This window comes from Choloepus didactylus, chromosome 1 (assembly GCF_015220235.1).
Source record: "Choloepus didactylus isolate mChoDid1 chromosome 1, mChoDid1.pri, whole genome shotgun sequence".
NCBI lineage: Eukaryota > Metazoa > Chordata > Mammalia > Pilosa > Megalonychidae > Choloepus > Choloepus didactylus.
In genome coordinates, this window is record NC_051307.1 from 64,411,760 (window position 1) to 64,424,933 (window position 13,174).

Consider the following 13,174-nt stretch of genomic DNA (forward strand, 5'->3'; position numbering starts at 1 on the left):
TCCACCAGCCCCAGGAATGTTCTATATGCTTCTAAAAGCACCTGGGAATTCATAATACAAATTGAACCTTTTAAAGGAAAGAGACAAAACTTACAGAATTTCCTGGATTCTCTATTTAAAAATAAGATTAGTCTGGTTTATTAGAGAATTGTTCGGCAAACAGATCTCCTTATGGTCATATGAGGACCTTGTGTAAACAGCAGTGGAAACACACAGTAAACGTCTGCAACCCTGCAGTCCCCAACCTGTCCATGCCCATGAATATGAGCCATAAGGCTCTCTCAGAGTGATAGGCAAGAAATATATCTGCAGCTAAAGAAATCTTTTTTTTTGTGAAACAAATTTCTTAACCTAAGCTATCACTCCAAAACTTGTGAAACAGAATTTAATGGACAAAAAAAGGAAACCCATAATGCTATATATATGAAATTTCAGAATCCAAGAGAATGGTTAAACATGATTTCCTCTATTTATAAAATACAATTTATCATTTTTGCGGGGGAAACCCACCCAATTCTTGATTTTATCTTCTTGTTTTGATGAAACATTTGAGCATAGCATAGTTGGCAATAGAAGGTTATTATTTTATAAGTTAGAGAATTACTAAGAGAACTTTATTTAGTTTAGAACTTTAGTTTATACCCTTGGTATAATTCTCGGCCTTTTGATTGTATCAATAGCTTTACTAAATGTATTTTTGGACAACTCTTTGAAATCTTTAAAAAAAAATAGCAAATATGATACATAAGTGAAATACTGACCTCATATCCATCAATTCTCATGTTTTGTTAGGGCAGTGTGTGACAGTAAAGTGCATTTGGTATAAACATATAATAAAGCATTTACCAGATGTGGTGCGTGATACTTCCGGGCTTGGTGATGTTTTTGGCTTTGAAGTAACATGCTTAGGAACTGAAAGAGAGAATTCAGGTCATGAGTCATTTGGTTTCAGCATCTCCCAGTCATCGACATGACAAACTGTAAGCCTGAACACTGATAAAACAAAGAATTACTGATACGGGAGTTACATCAAAAAATAAACTTTAAGCTCTAGAAATAGATCAGTTAAAAGTCCAGACACTTTTAGAACAATGAAGTGTTTGAAATTGCAAAATCCAACTAAGCAAGATGGTTGGATGAAAAATTTTCTGAAACCTTCATTGGAGAAGAGACAGCAATTCAATTAACATGAGATCGCTCTTCTTTTCTGGATATGTATGCTTGACTTCCCCTCAGACTCACTCACATGTCTTTCTTGAAGGTAAACTAGGCAGAGCAGAATCCCAGGAAGCATGGGGAAAAGACGCTAAAAGCCATCTCAAGTAACAGTAGGAAGGTAAGTGAGGCAATGCAATGGCATGGGTAAGTTCACACTTTACTCACCCCTGCAATTCTTTGGCCCCAAATAAACTCCAAATGAACACATTCACAAACTAAAATTGTCTTTCCTCACCAACTGTTCCTTTGGAATAACAAGGTACTAATGTATATCAGGAAAAAAAGTCTAACTTATTTATGTGTATTTTACAGTTTCAAAAATGCTTTTGTAAGAACTTTGATTCTCACTACAATGCTGGAAGGAAAGAATTACCAGCTTTACTTTAGAGATGATAAAACCTATGTTCAAGTTGGTGACATTATTTGCCTAAGGTCACACAGTTGTTAAGTGGCAGAGACAAGACTTGAAGCAAAATGTTGAGGACTATATATAATTACTGGGTCCAGACATTTGGGATCTCTATATCCCAGTTCTGCAAGTCAGATTTTAACTTGTTTTCATTTTTAAAATAGAAATAATAAAGCTGCCATAACTCAAAGGGTGCTTGTGAGAATCAAATATGAAATGCCAAAGTTACATGAAAACTATATCACTATGTAAATGAGAGAGAAAGTTTTCATTTCCAGAGGATCATTCCAAATTTGACATTGAAGGATCTGAGTATATTTGATTTTCACATTATTTCCCCCTCCAAAAAAAAAAAAAAAAAAGAGAGAGAGAGAATCCGTAATTTTGATGGTTATAAGATTTCTGGGTATAAAATAATGGGATTGTTGATTATTGCCTATGTTACCTATGAACAAAGGAATATAGCCATAAGAAGTCAACTTTCATTCACTTAAAAAATATTTTTGATGATTTGTCTAAATTTTGGATTCTATTTTTAGCTCAAATACCGTATATTAAAATTTCGCTGACTTACAAACATATTTTAAGTATTTTTCAAAATGTTTTAAATAAGAAAGTGGTATGCTTAATTCCAGAATTTCATTCTGAGAACAACTGGTGAATAATCAAAATTGTGTTGCACTTCAAGTTGTACACACCATTGTCAGAAGATATACTTATTATAGTGCAACAATTGTAATTTGCATTTGGTATTTTATATATAAACAGAACATTCTCCCACCCAAATGACCTTTGAAATTTTCAAAAGCTAGCCAAGGGTAGAGGAGAAAGTAACAGGATTTGAGAATTTGTATTTTAAAGTATTTATTGCTACTTATATATTCTCACACATATCCATGAAAGGCTATAAAAATCTAGGATTCCTGGTACCTATTAGTTAAGATTATATTCTCATTATGGGGGTGGAAGATCCAAATTCCACCCATTTTTTAAAAAGAAATAATTAGAATGCATTTTGTTTTTCATGATGTTTTCAAGTTCCCTTGCAGTAAGTAGCCCTGACAAAGCCACAAGTATCTGAGTTGTAGCTACTTGACACCAGAAATTCTGATGGGCTTGGAGTTGCCTTGAATGGAATGGCATAATTTTGATGCTGTTAATATTTTCCTTTCCCCAGACCATTAATGATAGGTGAAGTTTCTTTTCCTGGTATATTAGATGGGTATATTTCACATACTTTTTCGAAACAGGCCATCTATAAATTATGAAGTTAAAATTACATAACAGGAGGCCCTCTTGTTATAGTTTGTCAACTATGGCTGGGTCTCAGGATTAGAGGGTGGAATACAGTGAGCATATGAATCTGTCTATTCTGAAGTTGTAAATATTGTCAAGAAAGGTTAGCTACAGGTCTAAATCAAAATTAAACAAATTTGAAATTTATGACACAGTATAATAATGGAAAATAGAGCAAGCTCCTGATTTCTGCACTGCATTTTTGTACAGACGTTAGAAAGTATACCTATAGAGTTTATTTATTTATTTATTTATTTTGGAAAGTAAAGATCAAAAAGATAAAATTGTGAATATCTTACCTGCTATTTCATATCTCCCTTACTTTTTAAAATTGTTTACTAACAATAAATTTATGTCCTTGGAGTCTTAACTCCCAGTATTTCTTTTTACCTTTTATTTTTAACATTCATTAAGTTTTCATGCTTTCTTATTTCTTTCCATTTCTCCTTTCTCTGATACTCTTGTTCTAAGCTTTATGTTCAAAGAGAAAGTCTAGAATGTCTCATGCAATTTTATCTGATGATTTTTAAAGTCAGATTTTAGTTACCTATCCATGAATTTAATATAGTTGATTTTTGTATCCTTATTCTATTCATTAATGTTTACTAATCATTAATTATTTTTCCCAAGATTTCTTATATACTAATGGTTCCAATGTGCTCATTGTTATTCTTTTAAATTTCTTATTCTTTGGAGGTGTTGTTGCCTTGGTATCCTAGGTATATGATTTTCACAGCAATGTTCTAGTAATTAAGTAAAGCAGCTTTTGAAATACATTACATAAGGCAGATTAAAACTCATTAACTAGATTCGGACCATTTTAGAACAGTCTTCTAAGGAACTTCCCTTTAAATAAAAAAATTAATAATAGAAAAAAAATTCTCTCAGAATCAGGTATTAGAGACCATACCTAACACCACAGTTGGATTTTTTTAATTTTTTTTATTTTTTGGTAGGGATACTGAGATATGATTAAAGGATTTCTGACAGGAGCTCAGAATTACTAACAGGACCAAACATAATTTTTATAGTGTTACTATTTTCCTTTCCGCAGGTCATTAGAGATAGGTGAAGGTTCTTTTCCTGGTACTCTGAGTGAGTACATCTCTCATACTTTTTTGAAGCAGGCCATGTAAAAACAATAAATTTAAAATCAGGTAGGAGTTAATGCTTAAATTGTGCAGTTTATATTTGAGTTGCTCATAAAGTTTTGTTAATGAATGGTGGTGTTGGTAGCATAACATTGTAAATATAATTAAGAGCATTGAATTATATATGTGAATATGATTGAGGGGAAATTTTAGGTTGCACGTATGTTGAAGATTGTAAATATTCAAAGATTTTAAATATAATTTTAGGTTGAATGTATGTTTTAAAGATTTTTAAAAAACATAGGACTGTACAACACAAATAGTGAACTGTATTGTAAATGATGGACTATAGTTAACAGTACAATAATTAAAATGTTCTTTCATGAATTGTAACAAGTGTACCACACTAATGCTGGTATTAATGTTAATAATAGGGTCTTATACAGGAACTCTGTATTTTACATATGATTTTTTGTAAACCTACAACTTCTCCAATAAATAACAGGGAAAAAAAAATCAAGTGATTGGCAGGGTTACGCATATTCAGGGAGAATGGAATGGAACGGAGAATAAGAATATTAACCAAGTTAGGAGAGTCAAAAGGAGTAGGCAGCCTGCTTTTTCTAAGAAATATGATTCTTCTCCAACCCTTGTCAAATAATATAACATTAGGGAAGCTTTGTGGAAAAAGCTGTTCCAATAACATACTTCTTGATACAGTCTAAAAATAAATATAAATATATATTAGGTTATAGAAGAAGATGTTTTACAAGAGTTAAAAAACCACTTGTTATAATTCAACAAAATAACTAACCTCACTAGACTCACACTTTTCAAGCCAAAATATTAAAAAAAAATGTATTTACCTGACTGTGTTTGTGGGATTCTTGGGCGTGGTGAAGTTTTTGGCTTGGGAGGAGCTCGTGGTGTCTGCTTGGGAGCTAAAAGAAAAGATGTAGGTTGGGAAATCTTGAGCCCTTCAAGAATCACAGAACCTAAGCCTCCAGGATCTCAAAGATGTTTGATGAGTGACCAAAGACCTAAATACACAGCAATTAAAGCTCCCAAAGAGCCTCATGGAAAACAACAACAAAACAAGGATATTAAAAGCCACCCAAGATATTCAGCTGGCAAAAGGAAACTGTTGAAATTTTAAAAAACCTACTTAAATGCCTTTAAATAGGATAAAAATAAATTTAATTACAAGATTTCATCCTTATTACAATCCTACACTATTTTATCAGAACATCCAGGTATAATATTTTAAGTATACAAATAGATACAATTTCTTCTAAATGAAAAACAAAGTTATTTTACATTCCAAACATACCTAGAAAATGAATGCATTTGAATAGCAAGCACCAATGAAAAAATAATCTCATTAAGTGAAACATACACAAAATATTTGATTATATTGGGGAAGAAAAATTAAACCTCAAAGGTACATTGCTGTAGAGAGTTATTCTTTTGCTGGGCAATTCCCCAAGAAATTCTAGGACATTCAGTGTAAAAACCAATTGCTTCTCCGTTAAGAAAATTAAAAGTTTATCCTGCTGGAGGAAAGGAATTATCAGGTAGCAAGGTTATATTTGTGAAATACTACATTTGGTTGAACTAGTAATTATGTTTGCAATAAGAAGAGATAAGAAGAAACAAAATGGTTACAAAGATCATGATGTTTCAGAGCCCTTAAAAGAAACTTGCTGAAAATAAGAATCATTAGACACTCAAAGAAATTTCCAAAAGGCTTCTTCCTGCTATGAAATCAAGATATACAAAGCATGCAATGGTTACAGTGGAATCCTCTCGCCTGTAGAGCGAGTACACCAAGATATGCTGGAGATTATGTCGGTTTACATCAGTTTAGGAGCCTGGAGCTTGGGGATCTAGAGTTTCCTTTGCTAATCACTGGATCTACAGCCTTATGTACTTCATCTAAAGTTAAATGATTTTAAAGAGCCCTTCCAATCCCCAAATTCTGATTCTAGAATTTCCATCAGTCTCGGGATCTTCTGACTCCCTTTCCTTGCTTGCTGAGGTACCTGCTGATATGCTTTTTGCTTCCCCCAAAGACCCATCTGCAGATTAAGGATGTCATGAAAAATTAAGACAATTCCTTGAAAAATGATACAATATAATGAGACAAGCATCACTAATAATAGTATTCATGATTGGACATTTCAATAATACTAATTACTACAGTTAGTTTTATAGAAATTAAACTGTATAGCTGTTGGCATTTCAGAGGACAATGTAAAATTAATATCCATATCTCCATTGGAAATACAGTCATATAAATATTTAACAGTGATCAAAACAACTGTTGGGTTCATTTATGACAAACAGCTATACCAAGGAAGTCTGTAGGTATTGAGAGGATTTTTTCTTACAAGAAGAGACACATTCAGTTACCCATGTTGATGACTTGTTATTATTCATTTTAAACTCCACCACCAAGTAAACCTTTATGACTAGCCAGAGTAACAGATTTGATTTCAGATTCTCTTATTTGTGAAATGGCCAAAATGTGACAGGAAGGAGTAGCGGAAAGAATTAAAGGCTCTGGAAAATGACAAGATAGCTAGCCAGTTGTACTCCTTTATGTGGACTGGGCAGTGAAACCTGTTCTAAAAGTTTCTTTTAACCTCAAACACAAATTAGATATCTTAAAATACTTTTTACATGAACACAGACCTGTAAAACTAGTCAAGATGGTAAAATAATTCATATTAGGATATATATATATATGTGTGTGTGTATATATATATATTTTTAAAGAAGAATAGAATATAATGTTCTTTCCCAGAAACATTACAGTTTCCTGAATTAAACACTTGCAGAGTAGCTGAGAGGTGTTTTCTAGCCACATCCTAATGAACACTGATAACACCGCCATGTGACCAGCCCCGGATGATGTATGGAGAAGTGGGACTTCAGAAAGGTAGGACTGCCCAACAAAGATTATGAGCAGAGTGAGGAAACCAGGGCTTTTCATATTCAGTAGTGAACATATTGTCTTTTAATTCCTGTAAACTTCTGCAAACACTCATCTCATACATGAAATACAAAATAATGTATTTACCAGGCTTGGTTGGAGGCTCATCTGGACTGGGTAGGATTATAGTTTTGGAAGGCAGAGGTGATATGTCTACGGAAGATGAAGGAAAGTACCCAGGGTTATATTAGTGCTTGACAAACCTTGAGTATAGATGACAGAGGGGATGGCAACAAGTAGATTAAAAAAGAAAGACAAAAGGAAGGACAGAAGGAAAGAAGAAAATTGCATGTTTGTGGCAAAATAGCATTGCTACTTCATAATGCATTTAGTTTAAAAAACGCTTACAGATGCAAGGATACAAAATATTTTCAAAGCAAGCAATATAATCACCATTTAATCTTCACTCCACCTTAGCACCCTGTCTCCTCAACAATGTTAGGAAAATATATTCAGTAGTAACCACAAAGGAGAAAAGAAAGTGATTTTTAAAATGCTATAGCATGAGCCCGTCAAGAAGTATCCACTGAATAATGGAGGGAAAAAATAAAACATATAAATGAAGGCAATGGAACGGGTAGCTAAGTCAGAAAGTATAAATGGATCATCATTATCACACAGACACATATGCACACAAAAATATTATCTGAAACACTCAACAAAAAATCAAGCTAGCAGAATGTTCAATGTTTGGAAAAATATGCTTTAGATATGGCTGTTTTGCTGATGTAAGTAAAAGAAAAGAGATCAAGGCTTTTACGTGACACTGATGGGAGAAGAGACATTTTTGGACAATGGTTATGAATAGGAGCACCTAGAAAGAAAATGAGCTGTCATGACAAAGAATGATGCTGCATGATGAACTGACAATGAGATAGACCGAAGGTCCTCAGGTGATGGTGACAATGAGGACAAAAACACATGGTGTTGGGCTACTGAGGTTGCACCATTACCTAGCGTAGTCTCACGTGGTTCAGACACATTTGTAACAGATTCCACAACTGTATCAAAACAAAGGAGAACGATTTTTAAAATTATCTTATGCTACAATCAAGTATTTCTTAAGTATCAACACACTGCATTTTCATCATAATTTTATAGATCATATAATGAATTTAAACAGGAAAAAAGACAGAACCCGGAAGAAAACAAATCCTCAAACTAATATTTATGTTTTAAATTCCATTAACTGGCTTTCAAATGTTATTACACCTCAATATTTAGATATCAGTAGAGAAAAAGGAACTTATTTTGGTATTCAGGGAAAGTCAATTATCATTTTCATTTTAAGAATCCAAGAATTTGGGGAGCTTTAGCTCTTAAAATCTACTCAGTTGTGGATCCAGTACCACAGCTTGAATTCCTCCATAGTCTATGGACATAACAGATGCTAAATAAAAAATATGCGGAATAAATGAACTTTACCAGCTTCAGTCATTGGCTGCTCTGGCCTGAGTGGTGGTGCTTTGGCAGTGGGGTGTACATAATGTGTTTCAGCTGATGCTAGGGAAGAACCGGGAATGACTGGTTAGTAGCGGTCAGCCCATAGAACACCATAATGGGAACCCTGGGTTTAATTTGGAAACAGAGATTAGTTCTCTTAAGCAGATACAGTCTTGAGAATAAGTAACATTTAGGCATATTATGAAGGTGCCTACAATTTAGGAGGGCAGAAGTGAAGGCAGAAAATGAAGGCAATGTGTTGTGTAGGGAAAACACACACACACACACACACACACACACACACACACACAATCTCTGAAAACAAGCAATGTAGATAGCAACTTCCACTTGGAGAAAAGCAGATAATTTAACTTCCTTACATATTTTTGTATACGGATTCTAGTGAGAAAAAGATATAGACTGAGTCCTTGGAAAGCACTAAGTCCTAAAAATGACATAAGAACGAAAATAGAATACATATATATGTGCCTATTCATATTGAAAGAGTGATCAGGATATTTAAAAAATTAAATTCTACATTCAGTGAGGAAACTAAATAAGGAAACCATGAAACATGCATAGCAATACAGCAGATAGGAACACAATGCACCCTATAAAATGTTTATAGTTCATTGGATGCACACAGACAAGATGTGAGATGCAGGTGGCTATAAAATGTCGCAAAGCATGAGGACATCCAAAGATGAGTTCTGCAATGAGAAGAAAAGCCCACATGCCTGACTTCTCTTTAGGGAACTTTACCTTTAGCTTTCTTTGATGACTCAATGCTAAGTGTAAATGATTCTGGGACATTAGAAACTAGCAAAAAACACAATCGTTACGATAGATCAAGAATGAGCTGCTGTAAGCACTGAATGAATAAATACACACTTAGTATTTAGAAAAGGGCCTTGCATCTAGTAAGTGTTCAGTGCTAGCTCTTATGATGATACTTTTAATTATTAACACCAATGGAAGCTATAATAACGAAATTGAATTCACAATGTTATAACAGTTATAGGATACTATTAATGACCATGGGCACCAAGATGTACAAAACTGATCAAAAATAATTACAATCCTATGCAAGGAAAAAAAAAACAGGAGCCAAAGGTTTCAAAATAAATCTCAGGGAGCAGCAACAGTATTACTAATAATGGTTTTAAAGATTTGTTTTCAATTTAGAAGGGCAGTGGATTCAGGCCCTCACTGTGTAAGATGAAGTTTTGCTATTTTTCCCAAAGTGAGAACTTTCTTCTTGCTTGGTAGTCAAAATTGAACTAGCATCCTTTTCAGATGACAGAGCACAAATTTAACTGACTACTAAAAGGAGCCACAAATTTTTCAACTGTTAGTGAAAAATAAGGATAAAGAAGAAAATCAGTTCTTGTAATGGTTCTGTTGACCACATGGTCAGATACCTGAATTATTCTTTAAAATGATTCAGAGATAAATCAATGGAAGATAAGTATTTTTATACAGTTGAATAACACAATTGGTATAAATATAATGTATTACTAAATTAATACCAATATGTAATCAGAGGAAGGACATTGCACAATATTTAGAAAGAGATACAAAATGTGTATTCCCTTTTCATTTTTTGTATTTGGAAATACAGCTCTTGGAGGATTACTGTGTATACCCTGAAGCTCACAGTGTATCCAGATAGTAAAACAATCTATTTACCAGGTTGACTTTGTTGTATTTCTAGGCTTGGTGGTGTCACTGGTTTCAAAATAAGAGTTTGCAGTTCAGTGGGAGCTGGAAAAAGGAAGTCTAAGTTGTCAAAGTAATTATGGGTAATTTATTTAATAGTTTTTAGGCAGAGGCAGCAATGAAGTAAAATATGCAGACCCTCAAAATTGCAGGGTTATAGAGAGTAACAAAGAGCATGCATCACTTAAAGCAGAGATCTGTAAAATATGGCACTCAAAATCCAGCCCTCTGCCTGTTTTTGTATAACTGAGCTAAGAGTGGTTTTAAGGGTTTTAAATAATTGGAAATAAAATGAAGAGCAAGATTATATAAAATTCAAGCTTCAGTGTCCATCAATAAAGTTGTTTTGGAACACAGACACATGCATGAACTAAAATGCCATACATATTCTTTGCATATTGCCTCCAGTTGCTTGAGATACAGAGGCAGAATTGAGTTGTGTGACACAGACTGAATGGCCTGAAAAGTCTAAAATATTTACTATTTAAACCTTCACAGGAAAAGTTTGCTGGCCTGTGATTTACAGCATCCTTCTGGGAAAAGTTAGAGCCTATTTGGAAAATTAGGTTCTCACTGACTATTGTATTTGAATATGAATCCCCAAGTCATCCTTTCTAAGAAGTTCCTGCAGCTGATTTCATGATAACAACATCAACAAAATGTTGAGTACCATCTCAGTGTGTTATTTCTATTTTACAGTTTAATCACCACCCCCACCCCCACCCCGCCTTGGCAACCCTCAACAGGTGTTGAATCTTTTTGTTTTATTGTTGCTATTTCTACCCTTCCCTCCACTAATAGCAATCCTAAAGTTATTTCAAAGCCCAACTACTTCTATCAGTCCACAGTGATCCTTGACTCCTAAAATATTTTCTATGTACTTTTTCACCACTCAGTTAAACAAGCTGATCTTATATAGCAGACTGCCTTATACCTAGACTTAACCACTTCCTTGAGAACAGGATTGCATCACAATTACATCATACTCTGTTTAAGAGGTAAAATATGCACTTTTGATCTCCACCTCTGTTCCTCACAGTACCCCAACAAACTGCTAATATGGTGCTGGGGACACACACAGGGCAAGGAAATGCGTGTTTACTTAAGCCAAAGAAGCAGTACCACTTAACAAGAGGTAAATGGAATGGGATAAGAGAAATAAGAGGCATTCCATTTCAAAGAAAATCCTTATGCAGAGTACATGACAAATTTGGCTACCACATAGATTGCCCCAATTAACCTTCTGGTCAACTCTGTAATTGTAGAGCTGCTGACCATTATTTGTACCTTCCTCTAAAGGATCATAGAGAAGGGCAGTGCAGGTTAGCAAGCCACCTTATTGTCACTCCTGGACACAACTGCCATGGGCTTGTAAGACTACTTAGACCAGAAACATCGATTTTCCTGGTTTCCTCTAAGAAGATTTAGGAGGCGGCATGCTACAAAGCATGGGAGGTGCATGGTGTTTTCTTTTGTTCTTTATTTTTTTGCAATGTTTTTGAAACTAAAGGAAGACAGTCTTGGGTTGCTACAGCGTTTTTAGGTTTAGAAACCACCAATCACATTGTATGTGGAACTATGTTTTTAAAATCATGTTAGGTTTTTAAAATTTTATTTCTTAAAATTGAAAAATTTTATTTGAATAATCTACTTTGCCCCTTATTGCTAAAGATAACCAAGATAAACATAAAAATGCATTTGTTAACTAAAGGAATAAATACTAATATGCATAATTAGATACTCGGAAGGATCCCAACTCAGCAAAGATTAAGAACCATTGCTACACTGTGGTGGAAAAGAAGGAGCTCATCAATGGTAGGGAAGCCTGTTATTTACTAATACTGGGCACTTTCAGGGAGCAATTTTTATGGAAAATAAAGCAGAGATAACTCTTTCCTTAAAATAGAAAGGAGTAATGAGAAAATCACACAGATAAGTTGCCCAGAAAAATTTCAAGTTACTTAATTGTTGTAGCTTTATAGATCTAAATACAAAATAGTCAAGGATCAATTTAGACCTCATATTTAACACTAAATCATAAGGTGCAATTTTAAAGAGGGTTTTGTGGCCAATAGATGTCCTTAACTGGATTAGGGACATCTGTTAAAAACTAGAGGTAACTTCTTGAATTGTAGATCATGACTACTTTAAAGATGAAATAGAAAATGGAATGATAGCAGCAGTCTTAGAAAGCAGGAGCAACTCTCACCAAGATAGTGGAATGGGTTTTTAACAAGCAAGAAAAAGCATTAAAGAAGGGCACAAAAAGTCATTACCTAATGTGGTTCCTGGAGCCTCAGTACTATAAATGACAGGTTCAAAGACTGTAGCAGGAACTAACCAAAAGCAACAAAATAAACATGAGAAAATTTCAACACACATATAAAGCCTTGATTTTTCTTTTAAAACATCAATTTCAAGTGACAATTCTTTTAAACTTTTGCACTGATAGAAAGCAATTTGGCCAAACTATAGCTGAGTACAATTCATAATAGAAGAGAGTCACAACCTTTGACCTCTACTATGCAGGTCAGAATCATCAAGAGATCTCCATGTGTCTGATTTTCTGATTCTAACCAACATGGAAGAGTTTGCCTTGAAAAATCTGTTCAGGCAATATATCTGAAATTAACTTGTTGCATTTCTTGGAAGCTGAAAAAATACTGTATGTAATTGTGGCTACAATAAATAGATGTCTTTGAATGCAGATAGCAACAAATAATCATGGGCGAGCATGCCAATCTTACTGTAAACTCATGTTTACAAAGAGACCAAGAACTTCATCCAAACTAAGTAACTTAAGAGAGCAGGCACAGAAGTCTCCTCCAGCAGCTGCAAACCATAACTCAGGCCTCTCTTAGGAAATTATGTCAACTGTTACTTCCCATTGCCTTTAAAACCTGAATGGAATTTAGCAGTAAGACATATACTAACTTCATAGTTACAAAGAAGACTCTCAGATAGAAAGAATAAGATGGTTCTGGCACACTTCAGTCCTCGCCT

The 13,174-nt window shown here is 34.1% G+C and overlaps 1 protein-coding gene across 28 annotated transcripts in view; it reads right to left on the reverse strand.

Annotated features, from left to right (window-relative positions):
- Positions 1-13,174, reverse strand: part of LOC119532323 (ABI family member 3 binding protein) — a 277,976-nt gene that overhangs the window by 67,586 nt on the left and 197,216 nt on the right. For 19 of the 28 annotated variants that reach the window (XM_037834649.1, XM_037834668.1, XM_037834759.1 and 16 more), the window contains 8 exons: positions 12,448-12,507; positions 10,142-10,216; positions 9,215-9,271; positions 8,435-8,512; positions 7,963-8,010; positions 7,097-7,162; positions 4,881-4,955; positions 847-912 (listed from right to left, as the gene is read on the reverse strand). In XM_037834649.1, coding sequence (XP_037690577.1) covers positions 847-912; positions 4,881-4,955; positions 7,097-7,162; positions 7,963-8,010; positions 8,435-8,512; positions 9,215-9,271; positions 10,142-10,216; positions 12,448-12,507 — 525 coding nt within the window. The remainder of the gene's footprint in view (positions 1-846; positions 913-4,880; positions 4,956-7,096; positions 7,163-7,962; positions 8,011-8,434; positions 8,513-9,214; positions 9,272-10,141; positions 10,217-12,447; positions 12,508-13,174) is intronic. The other 9 variants (XM_037834802.1, XM_037834799.1, XM_037834795.1 and 6 more) reach the window with 7 other exon arrangements.